General features: G+C 62.8%; 1 protein-coding gene across 7 annotated transcripts in view; it reads right to left on the bottom strand.

Annotated features, from left to right (window-relative positions):
• TNRC18 (trinucleotide repeat containing 18) overlaps positions 1 to 11,949 on the bottom strand; it is a 71,349-nt gene that overhangs the window by 2,161 nt on the left and 57,239 nt on the right. For 6 of the 7 annotated variants that reach the window (XM_036224054.1, XM_036224053.1, XM_036224052.1 and 3 more), the window contains 8 exons: positions 8,825 to 8,977; positions 8,272 to 8,413; positions 7,187 to 7,304; positions 6,991 to 7,066; positions 6,798 to 6,906; positions 4,968 to 5,084; positions 4,169 to 4,333; positions 2,499 to 3,787 (listed from right to left, as the gene is read on the bottom strand). In XM_036224054.1, the coding sequence (XP_036079947.1) occupies positions 2,499 to 3,787; positions 4,169 to 4,333; positions 4,968 to 5,084; positions 6,798 to 6,906; positions 6,991 to 7,066; positions 7,187 to 7,304; positions 8,272 to 8,413; positions 8,825 to 8,977 (2,169 nt within the window). The remainder of the gene's footprint in view (positions 1 to 2,498; positions 3,788 to 4,168; positions 4,334 to 4,967; positions 5,085 to 6,797; positions 6,907 to 6,990; positions 7,067 to 7,186; positions 7,305 to 8,271; positions 8,414 to 8,824; positions 8,978 to 11,949) is intronic. The other variant, XR_004951854.1, reaches the window with a different exon arrangement.

Raw genomic sequence — 11,949 nt, forward strand, 5'->3', positions numbered from 1 at the left:
TCAGGCGCGCCCCGCCCACGCACGCGCGCGGCCCCGCCCCTGACCCTCCGCACGCGGGGTTCTGCGGGGTGCGGGGAGCCCCAGCTGGCTCCAATGGGGTCGCCCTCTCTCGTCGCTTTGGCATAGAGCGTCCATGCTTCCTGCCACCATGAGCGTGTCGAGGCCCGCTGTGCACCTGGCACACCTGGCTCCCCGCACCGATGCTGACAGCAGCCTTTGGGGCGCAGCTGACCCCCCGCTGACCCTGATTTCAAGTGAGGGACAGTGAGGTGACGTGGGTGGTGAAGCCCAGGGGCTGGCAGCCACAAAGCACAGCCCCAGGGGAGGGGGGTCACAGAGCGCATCACTGCCGTGCAGCTTCAGGGTGAGTCCGTGGCCTGAGGAGGGGTAGCATTGGGGTGCAGGCTGAGAGACGCCCCTGGATCCTTAACCCCCAAGAACGGCTGCCTCGGCTGCCTCGCTCCAGGTGGCTCAAAGCCAATTTTTTTTTTTTTTTTTTGCCTGAATTGGAAAACCTATGTGCTAATTTCCTCCCTTAGCTCATCCTTCCCTTTCTACCTTTTAATTCACTGCATCCCTGGTGGCGACAAGCTTTTTAAGAGGTCTGTGTCACTAATTTCTTGTGTTCTATAAACGGCTCAAGTTCTTTTCAGCTCAGTCAGCTCTGGGTGAGATGGACAGCTAAGACGTCTAAACCGACTCAGCCTTGACCCCAGCTACGTCTTAGGCATCCAGTGGCTACGCCCTTTCCCACAAACCGCCCCCCTTGGTCGATGGGGCTCCTCAGTAGGGCTGACCGCTCCCCTGTGGTAGGCACAGGACTTGTCTGGCCAACCTGAACATCCTGTCCTCCTGGCCTCCATGATGAACTCGGGGGTGGGCGCAGGACCCAGAACAAAGACATCCCACCTGTAGCTTGAAGCCCTGGGAGAGACACTTCCTTCTGTTGTTTCTAAGCTGGTAGAACGTGGACTGAAAGCTACTGGGGCTTCCTGTCCCCAAGAGACAGGTTTCTTTCTGGAGAAAGAAACCAGGACAAAGGAAGAGGCCAAAGCCTGGAGCATGGACCCCCCCCCCCCCACGTCTGCAAACAGCCCCCACCTGGATCCAGCTGCCCGGAGGCCAGATGGCTCTGGGCTTTTCTGTTCAAGAGCCCAACGAGCTTGGCCCTGTGTGCTGCCCTCTGCAGCACTTACGAGCACTCAGCGACACTAACAAGGAAGCCTGTAAATGGCAGTTGTTGAAATAAGGAACAGGTCAGTCACAGGGAAGGCGAGACAGTGAAGACGTGCCCTGTTTCAGAAGCTGTCACTCCCTGATGATCCCGAGAGCGCGCCCGTGAGATGAGAGCTCCAGGGAGCCTGGTCTGCAGTGAGAGCCTACATGCCGGTCTGCCGTCCCTTGCGGCTTGCAGCCGGCTAGCAGGCAGGTGACCTAGCCCTGCGGGGTGGCGGCAGGCCAGCTGCCCCAGGTTCAAGTTAGAGCCTTGGAGGCCAGGCGGCCCGAAGGGGGGCAAGAGCTGAGGGGGGCGGGGAGAGCCTCCCTTCCTGTGCTGCACCCCGCCTAGCAAAGGGGCGCATCCCCAAAGTGCCCCTGGGCTCAGGCGGTGGCAGAAAGGCTACTGCGAGATGAAGTCCCCTGGCTGGACCTGGTTCCGAACATCCAACTCCTCCGGCCCGGCTGACGCACCCCAAGGAGCTGACGACGCAAACGCACCAGAACTCCCCAAGCTCTGGAAGGGTGCAGTGCCGAGGCCCCGCAGCCCGTCAGTGACAACCACCCACCCGCCACTCTGCCTGTGTCCGGACAGGATCTGGCTTCAAAGAGGCAAAGCCAGCACGGCGTCTCCCCCGAGCTTATCTCAGGTGTGACCTCAGAGGACCCTGGACTAGGAGACAGATGCTGTGGGCAAACCTGGCCCTTCACACCCCGCGGACAAGGATACAATGGACATGAGCCAGCTCTTCCTGGCCAGGGGCAAGGGACAGACCAGTGAGCACGGGGGCCACTCCCCTCCTGCACGTGGAGGCCAGACCTGGCCAACCAGCCCTTCCACCACGCCGATCAGTGTGTGTGTGTGGGGGGGGGCAGGGAAGGCATGCAATCCAGCCAGGCCCAGGAGACAGCCCTGGACGTCTGCAGGCAAATAAAGAGAAAGACGCGCCTTCTGCGGGACGGGAGCCCGAGCCGCTCTGCCATGCAGCGTGAGGGAGCAGCTGAGAATGAGCTAATGCCAAGCACAGCGGTCTGTCCCGCCACTAGGCTGCGAGACCCTGAGGCACCTGCTAAGGACTGCCGGTGCTTGCACGTTTGCTGGCTGGGGTCGCAGGGGGGCTGGGCGGGACTGCTCTGTGAGGCTGTACGGGTGGGCGCTGAGACTCAGTGGACCCATCTATACGGCAGGGCAGCCCCGCCGCGGGATCGCTAGGAGGACGGGGCGGGCACAGGGCCGGCACAGAGCAGAGAGACACCACCTCCGCACCCTGCTCCCTGGCTACCTGGGTGGGCTTGCCGAACCACTTCCACAGCTGCCGGGCTGGCAGGAAGGCGGCGATCTTGGGCCGGTTCTCCACGGACGGCAGGCGCTGCCGCTTGGCCAGCTCCTTGGTGGTGGGGAGGTGGACGCCTTCCCTCTTCTTGGGCCGGCTCTTGGCCCCCGCCCCGGCCTGCGCCTTGGGCTGCAGAGGCTGTGGGGGCTGCGGCGGCGGGGCCTGGGGCGGGGGCGCCGCCGCCTTCTTGCCCGGGGAGTGGGCTGAGGAGCGCGCCTTGCCCGCCTGCTTGGGCGCCTTGCCGGGGAGGACTGGCGGGGCTGAGGGGCCGGCTGTGGCGGCGGGGGCCGCCTCCTCGTCCGAGCTGCAGGAGGAGTCGTCGGTGGTGGAGGACGAGGATGAGGACGAGGACGAGGAGGACGAGGAGGAAGACGAGGACGACGAAGATGAGGACGAGGAGGACGAGGAGGAGGACGAGGACGACGAGGAGGAGGACGAGGACGAGGAGGACGAGGACGAGGAGGAGGAGCACGCCCTGGAGCTGGCGGCCGTGTGGCCCCGGCCCCCGCCCCCGCCGCCCTGGCCCTCCTCCTCCCCCTCGGTCTCTGAGGAGCTGCTGCTGCTGCTGCTGCTGCTGCTGCTGCTGCTGCCGCTGTCACTGCTGCTGCTGCTGCTGCCGCTCTCCGACTCCTCGGCCCCGTCCTGCTCGGTCTGGCCCTTGTCCGGGCTCTTGGGGTGGCCCGAGTCCTCGAACGTGAGCCCGTCCCCAGACTCCTGGGCCAGCTCGCCGCTGCCCGCCGCCGGGGCATAGCCACCCAGGCCCAGGAGGCTCTGGGGCTCCGGCCAGCCCCCGGCCGCCGCGTCCTCCCGCAGCAGCAGGGCCTCTTTGGCCGTCTTGCTTTTGGGCGACGTGACGCCCTCGTGGTCCAGCTTGACGAGCGGCTCGGCCTGCTCCCCCGGCCTCCGCGCGCCCTTGCTGGCCGGTTCCTCGGCAGCCCGGGCTTTCTTGGGCTTGGGACGGGTGGCAGGCATGGTGATGGGCATGGTGACAAGGGGGGCGGGGGCCGGGGCAGGGGCCGGCAGCTCCCCAAAGGGCTCAGGGGCTGGGCAGGTGGCGAAGGCGGACGGCGCCGGGCTGGGCTGTGGGGGGACTGGGCGAGCCTTGGGGGCTTTGGCCCGCTTGTCCACAGGTTCTGGGGAGCTCTTCTTAGAAGCTGGGGTGCTGATCGGCTCCAGGGCCAACGGGGCACTGGCGACCTCGTCCGTCGAGGCCCCCTCCTCCAGGACGGCAGCTCTGTCTGAAGGAGAGGGAGAGGCGGCGTGGGTGGGGGCGGCTCAGGGCTGCCTGAGCCGGAGCGCCATTCGCACCCCGCTCGGCCAGCCAGGGCCGGCACCCGCTCTGGGCCCCGGTCCCACACGTGCAGACCCCAAAGTGGTCCCTGGTAGCCTGGGCTCCTAGCCCGAAGCACTTTTAGCTGGATTCTGGTGCAAACGCACCCTGGCTGAGCCACAGCTCTGCCTCTGACAGATCTGCCCCGAGCCTCAGTTTCCTTGTCAAATGGCCACGACCGCCGCAGAGCCCACCGAGGCGGGGAGCGGTCTCTGCAGAGGCCCAGCGCACACCAGGCCCTGGCTGCGCCCCGCCCCCGCCCCGCCTCGGCCGGCTCCGGCCCACATACCGCCCGTGGCTTTGGTGCTGGGTTTCCGCCCTCGCCCTCGAGCCTTGGCGCCGGGCTCCTCGGACCCTGGTGCGCCCCCATCTTTGCTGTCCCCGGTGTCTTTGCTGGTTTTCCGGCTACGGCGCTTGGCGCTTGGCACCAGGAGGGCCGGGGACGGCTCGGCACCTGCAGGCAGAGGACGTGCTGCGGTCAGGCCTGGGCCTCCACGGCGCCGTGTCGTGGGGGCAGGGACGGGACGGGGCCAGTGACACTGCGTAGCTGTCCCTACTCGGCCCTTTCTGTGGGGACAAAGCTCGGTGTCTGCACACCCGAGCAGTTCGACGCGGCCTCTCCAGCGAAAGGGTGGGCGGGGCTGAGCAAAGATGCTGACTTCTGGGGTTCGGCCGGTCCTCTTGGAGGTTCAGGACCCCTGGGAGTCGGGCAGCCCTGGGTCCGAACCCTGCTCTGCCTCCACCTAGCTGTAGGGCCCAGACACAGCATCCTGCGCCTTAGAACCCGAGCTTGTATGGGCTGGTCAAAGGGGACAGCATTTCCAGACACACGAGAACACAACGCTGCCAACAGACGCAGCACGGAGCTGCCGACAAGTGCAGCCAGCCCCCCGCAACCTGGGCCTCGGGTCACGGAAGCTGGGGGACCCTGGGGTCCCCTCATCTGAGCCTGTTCTGGGAGCCCCGCCCACTCCATCCCCTGTGGGTGCAAATGGTCCAAATGGCAGACAGAGCCCTGAACCGGGGTCAGAGGGGAGCAGGGCACGAGCCTGGGGTCGGCCCAGCTGAGGTGTAGGCCCCCCACTCACACTGGATCTTATAGTCGGGAGGCAGGAGGCGGATGTGAGAGAGGGGGATCCTCCCCGTGTCTCCGTCGTCGAACTCCACGGTGATGAGGTCCCCATCATCCTCGAGGCCCAGCAAGCCTGTGGGAGGAGGGGCAGGCTCAGGGAGGCCCGTGGAGCGGCCAGCAGCCCGGGCTCAGGAGGTGCAAGGGTGGGCGCGCACCCTCGGCGGGGTGGGCCTCCAGAGCCACGCAGTCCCGAAGGGGCACAGGCTCTCCCACGCCAGCTAGACGTGTCCTGACTCCCCGAGACGCGAGCCTGTGCCCACTCACTCCCGAGAGCCTCCCCAAAGGAGCAGAAGAGAACAGCGAGCACGGGACCACGCAGAAAGACAGAGCGGGCAGGAGACGGCGGCTGGGGACAGGGCCACCAGTCTGGGTGACAAGAAGGAGCAGACTGGTCTTGGCTCTCTGCTCGGTCCGGGGCCTGGAAGCAGGCGAGGCCACCGGGACAGCCACTTCTCACCAGGTGACCCACACAACGGCTCAGGCCCTAGAGGCGCCGAGCACCTCCGGAGGGAGAATGCAGGGGGCCCCATCGCTGGCCAAGCCGGGGGTCTCGAGGCAACAGGCTGGGAGGTCTCCGCCCGGGGAGAGACTCTGAAGGACGTGGGGCACGGCACAGGAGAGCAGGTGGGCGCCACACCAGCCACGGTGACAGAAATCAAAAAGCGGTCATGTATCCATGGGAAAAAAAAGCTTTTCCAAAAAAAATAAGAAAAAGCCCTTAGAAATGTTTTAAATCAAAGCAAAAATTCAACAGACTAGAATGGTCCAGAGATAAAGTTGAGGAAACCTCAACAAATAAAATAAAAATAACAGCAAAGAGACACAAGCATCGAGGCCCAGCAGATGGGGGTGACTCCAGGGAAAAGTGAGTAAATGAGGAAGAGAATCTCAAAGACGCAACTCAAGAAAAGTTTCCAGGAGCAGAGGAAATCCGCTTCAGAATCAAAATCCCCCTCCCACAGCCCCAGGAGGCCTGAATGGACAGGGCCCTTCGCCACGGTGAGAGGACTTCCTGCCCAGTGCCCGGTTTCCATCCTCCGGGTACGTCTGGATGCCAGGCGGCCGAGGGGTGGCCTGTGCTTGGCATGTCCTTTCTTCCCCTCACTTTTCGTTCATCCGTTTGCTCGTTGGTTTTGCGGTGGCCGACACCCACAGCCCCATCGCCTGGCTATGCTGGATTTGCAGAGGGTCGGGGTGCGCCGTGTGGGTTTCTGCTGTTTCTGTCCGCCTGACGACCGTGCGGCTTCCGGGGTCCCTGTCGTTTTTGTCTGCCCGGCCTTCGATCTCTCTTATTCTGCTAACAGCGTCCGGCTTTCCTGAGGAAGCCACCTTCCCCTCTCTGGTCTCGTGTAAAATTAGGAAGCCAACCTCCCTGATCAGCTTCGGGGATGAGCACGTGACCCGAGCCCATTCAGTAGGACTCCATCCTAGGACTTATACAGGAAAACTGAGATGTCCTCTGATGACAGGCTTTAAGATGGTGACACATGGTCTCCAAGGAAGTGGGTGTGAAGCCAGTAGAGCAGAGGGCGCTGCAGACAGACCCTGAGGGCCCAAGTCCTGGTGACACCGCGTGGACAGTACCTGGGTCCAACCCACCTGAGCCCCTACACCTGGGTCCAACCCACCTGAGCCCCTACGCGCTGTCAGGTACACGAGCCGATAACACCCTTTACGCTTAAGCCAGTCAGAGGGGGGTTTCAGGGACCAAAGGAATCCATGCTGACTCGTCAGCGAATGGCTGGGAGGGGTGCCGGGAGGGTGTCGGGGGAGGGGAGCGTCCCACCTCGGACCACGGTGCCTGGGTAGAGGCATCGGTACTGCTGACTCCAATAGGCTGCGATCCTGGTCCCTTGCGGTAAGAAGCGCGTGGAGGCCGGCCTCACATCGATGATCTGGGAAGGGGACGGCCTGAGTACCCGGTGGTGACGGGGACAGCCCGGCCCCCCACCCTCCGCCTCCCCTCCCCTCCCCCTCACCGCCTCCTGCAGCAGCTGCTCCAGGCAGTAGATGTGGGGCCGGTTCCCACGCTCACCCTCCACCACCACTCGGTATCTGCAAGGCCAGGGCGAGAGCGTGTGAGGCGGCAGAGGCCGCGCCTCCAACGGGTGACAGGTGAGGGCTGGGGGAGGCTCCCGGCCGGAGTCCAGCGCTGCCCCACCCGGCCCCACTCACATGTCGGGCGAGTGCACCGTCTGCACGTGCCCGGCGTACAGCAGCTTGTCATCCAGCGGGATGAGCACGCGCAGTCCGTCTTTGAGCTCGTCCTTGTCGATGATGCAGGAGCGAGGGGCTGGAGGCCGGGAAGGGAGGCGGGGCTGGAGGCGGAGCTGGGGGCGGGGCTGGAGACCCGCCCCCGCCCCCGCCCCCCAGAGTCACCCCTCGGAGAACAGGTGCCTGAGGCAGCCTGTGGGGCACGTGTGCACCAGTGTGCACACAGGGGGGTCCACGTCTGGAAAGACCCCAGGCAGGTGCGAACTGGGTGGCGGCCTGCACGTGCCGCCCCTCCCCCGCCCAGAGCCCAGGCATGAGGCTCGGGTCACCAGGGTCCACTGTTGTACCCTCACCACAGCTCCAGGCCTTGCCACCTGGGATGCTGTTTGTGCTGGTGGAAACCAAACCCCACAGCCAGACTCCCCACCAAAAGGCCTTAAGGGGCCTCACTGGTCCCCACTCTGCCTCCGGAGCCTCTGGCAACGTGGCCACGAGCACCCGCCTGGCTGGCCCACTGGTCCAGGGGCTGGAGCCCGCGGAGCAGGGCGGTCCATGCAGCGGCAGCCCCCGGCCACCCCATTAGCACGGGAGCAAGCCGGCCGAGGTCTGCCCTGCAGACGTGGCCACGCACCGCTGAGCGGCCGTTACCCCAGCCTGCACCGCCCCCCCCCCCCCCCGCATACACTCAAGCTGCCCGCAGCACAGCGCCCCTGCTCTCCCTCCGAGGCACTCAACCCACCCCTGCTGCCCCACCATCCGTCCCCTGGGGTCAGCCTCCCGCCCGGACTCCCTGCCTTCCTGGGTGCCCCCGATTCACTCTCTAGCAGCGGTCAGAGAGTTCACTTCAAAGCCAGTGCGACCCTGGCTCCTCGTGCCAAACTCCTCACCAAGGCCCACAAAAGTCTGCGTGACCCTTATCGGACCCCTCCCCAGCCGGAGCCCAAAGGGCCTCGTCAGTGCACTCGTGGACTACACCCCCTCCCGGTGCCCACCTCTGGCGCGCTACCTCCCCGGGCCGGCGCCCACACAGCCCCGAGGGCACTCACCGGGAGTGAGCGGGCGCTCCGCGGCCCCGCCCCGCGGCAGGTGCTCGTCCTCGGAGAAGCTGGAGTCCTGGTTGGGCTCGAAGTCCTCCTCGGCGGCCATGCTCTCCATCAGCTTGCTCACCGCGCCCCCTTTGCCCCGGTTCTGGGGACACAGCGCAGCAGGCCAACAGCTTAGCACACGGCGCATGTCCTGCCCGGCCGGGGACCCTCCCTGGAAACCGGGGCTCAGCGAGGCTGCAGTGCTGTCGGCCACGTGTGCTGCGGGGGTCCCAGTGGGGCTCCCTGGGGGCCAAGGGGGGAAGAATGGCCCCTCCCCCTGCCTGTGCTCCGTGCTGTTCATCACCATGGCAGGTGCCTTGGTTCCCTTGGAGAAATTGAGGCAGCGCCTCCAGCTACACGCAGTGGGGTGAGGAGGAACAGCCTGGCCAGGGGCCAGCAGCGTGTGGAAAGGGGGACACGGCCAGGCGGGGCCCATCCGCCAACTGAACGAAGAATCCTGCCCAGCCTGGGGGACCCTGTGGGGACCCAGCCGTTTGGGCGCGGCGAGCCTCACCTCCTTCTTCACCTCCTTCCCTTTGGCCTTGGCCTTGCTCCTCTTGGCGGAGGCCGGGGAGCCAGTGTGAGGGGCCCGGGGCTCGGGGGGCAGGGTGGGCGCGCGGGGTGGAGGCAGTGCAGCCCCCGACGCCCCCTCCTTCCCCTTCTTCTTCTGGGGAGGAAGCAAGAGAGGCAGCGTCAGAGGCAGCGAGGCCCGGGCCTTCGGTCCCCCCGCCCGCCTCCCCACGCAAGAACTCTTTGAGTTTCGGTCTCATGTTGTCACCACTGTAGAGCGAGCACCTGTTAAAAAAAAAGGCAGCCTGAGGACGCCGAGGTGTATCTAAAGCGTGCCTGGGGACGCGAGCCCCTCCCAGAGCCTACCGACGACAGAGGGAACTAGAGCCAGGAGCAGCAGCCCACCGTGCCCTTCCGGAACCTTCCGCGAGCACATCCACTCATGTGAACACAGAGGCTGTGCAGACACATTTGTGCACACACAGTATATTTTCAAACACGGTACTTTCTTTTTAAACACAGATGGGAATTTACCAAAAGTCCCACTTTGAAAACCCCCCTCCCACACTGTGTCTGATACACATAATGGAAGCCTCTTTTTTATTTTTTTTTTAAATCTTGAGCAGCTGCCCCGTGTGTCACGGTGTGGGGGCCACAATTCATTCAACCACCCCCTAAGGATGCCTCCATTTTTTTGCTCTTCCAAATGATGCTGAAGACAAGACAGTTCCAGTGAGTCCTACAGGCTGCTTTCGGGAGGGGCATGAAGAGTCGCCCCAGAAGAGAGGAGACTGCCACGTGCATGCCGGTTCAAAGCCCCCCGGCGTGGTGAGGCGGGGCCGCCCCCTCGCCGCTGGGGTGGAAACCGGTCCGCGTGCAGGGGGACCGCGTACGGCTCCACCGATCAGAGCACAGAGCTGGAAACAACCCAGCTGCCCAGCAACCGGTGGCGGAAATGCTGGCGCGTCCGCGGCACCGGTTCCAGCTTTCACTACAGCGGTGCAGAGTCCTATTCCGAGGAAGAGGCTCTGTCACGGGAAAACAAAAATGATGACAGTTTGTGTAAAAGGCAGACTCCAGCCGTGGTCAGCAGGATCCAGAGTGGGCGGGGGGTGGTGGCGGCGAAGGAGGGGTCACGTTCTGCTTTTAAAAGAGACGGACCTGCCACGAAACCACCAGACCAAGGGACCAGAGCCAGGTGGAAAGCGAAGGACAGAAAAAGATAACGCTGGGCAAATGTTACCATGACAACGGCAGGAGTCACAGCTTCCATATCGGATGAGTGAAATGCAAAGCAAACAGCATTAAGAGGGACAAAATGAAAAACGTTACAGGGATAAAAGGTATTCGGTTTAATCCCCGTTTTGGGGGGGAAATAAACATGTGTGCGTACACGTACGCGTTGCATCTTCCTGCGTCTGCTGCACGTTTCAACCCCGTCCACATTTCTGAGATCAGAAGGCATCTTGGCGGTCGAAGAAACGTTTTTAACATGATTACGTTTCCTTTTATCGCTAACGTCTGTTATTAAACAGTTCATTTTTTTGCAGGTGTATGCAGAAGGCAGGGAGATGCCGGCAAAAAAAAAAAAAAAGTTATCTCTAAGTGGATTTTCATTTTCTTCTCTTTACCTTCCAAATTACTGTTCTAATCAGGTAAAAATGGTAACCGTTTCTTTCCCATTGACCAGAAAGCCCGTTCTGGGAGCCTTACTGCTTTTTGAAATAAGAACTCTGAACGTGACAGGTTCTGTGCCCAGAGAGCAGAGATGTTCATTGCTGTGGTGATGATGATGGCAAAATACCTGCATCCACCAAATCACGGCAGCCGGCATGGCCGACGGCGGGAGGTAATGAACACCACGCGCGGGCCAGGTGGTGGGACGCTATTCAGCACTTACAAATATTGATTTAAAAAAAGTAAAATAAAAGCTCAGCACATGAGAACGCACGAGCCACACTGCCGTGTCTGAAAAACAGGACATGAAGCACGTCTCGAAAAATGCCAGCAGCACTCGCTGCTGGCGTGATGGGCATGACGTCTGATTCCTCCTGTTGGTGATCAACCTGTTCTGCGCCAGTCTCTTCCCGGATCCTCGGGAGGCTGACTGGGTGAGCCTCTGGTCCTCTGGTCCCAACAGGAGGCCGTCGAGGAAAAGGCCCAAAGAGGCTGGGGCTCTGGTGCTGGACCCGTGTTCAAAGCTCAGCCCTGACGACCATCAGCTGCTGCGACCCTGTGCAGGTTCCAGAGCCACCTGTAAGGTGCACTTCCCCTGAGGGACCCACCTCACACGCTCTTGTGAGGGCTCGATTGTGACATGAGAAATCTACCTTTGACCTCTGCCCCACAGCTGACACTGAGCTCCCAAATTCCTTGGGATTCCCTGGGTCTTGGGAGCAGCTTTCTGGGGAGGAGGAGACCCTCGGTCCCTGGGGAGGGGAGAGGGGCTGGAGGTTGCGTTAATAATCGATCATGTCCATGTGATGAGCGCCCATGAGAACCCCAAACGACGGGGTCTGGAGAGCTTCCGGTTGGTGGACACAGGATGAGCTCGGAGGGTGGTGGCCTGGGGCGGGCACGGCAGCCCTGGCCCCTCCCCCGGACGCTGTCCCATGCGTCTCTTCTTGAGTGGTGTCCTTTATAATAAACCCGAGTTCTGCGGTCAGAGAAACTCCCGATTTACGGCTGGCTGGCCAAAGTCCAGCGGGCCTGGACTTGCGACTGGCATCTGAGGCGGGGCGCAGCCTTACGGCACGGAGCCCTTCGCCCGTGGGGTCGGCGCCGGCTCAGGTGGTCTCAGAGGTGTTGTAGGAGGAGGAAACAAGTTGCGCTTTATCGCTAAATTAAGTGTATGTGGTCAAGTGATTAGAACGTGCCCAGGGCCCACCACGGGCCACCTGGTATGACGTTGTCATCACTATTATTTATTATTCCAGCACTTCCTCTTCATGGCCCACAGACGCCTTCAGCGGTGGCTGTGCCCATGGGGAAACGAGGGGTGAGCACACATTAAGGTGCCTGCCTGTGGGTGACACTCAGATGTGGTCCGCTCCTCACTACCACCCGTTACCAGGAAACCAATGCCAAGTCTCAGCCTTTTTTACGACTTTCTCCAGACTGTCACTGTCA

Source organism: Rousettus aegyptiacus, unplaced genomic scaffold (assembly GCF_014176215.1).
Source record: "Rousettus aegyptiacus isolate mRouAeg1 unplaced genomic scaffold, mRouAeg1.p scaffold_m13_p_7, whole genome shotgun sequence".
Lineage (NCBI taxonomy): Eukaryota > Metazoa > Chordata > Mammalia > Chiroptera > Pteropodidae > Rousettus > Rousettus aegyptiacus.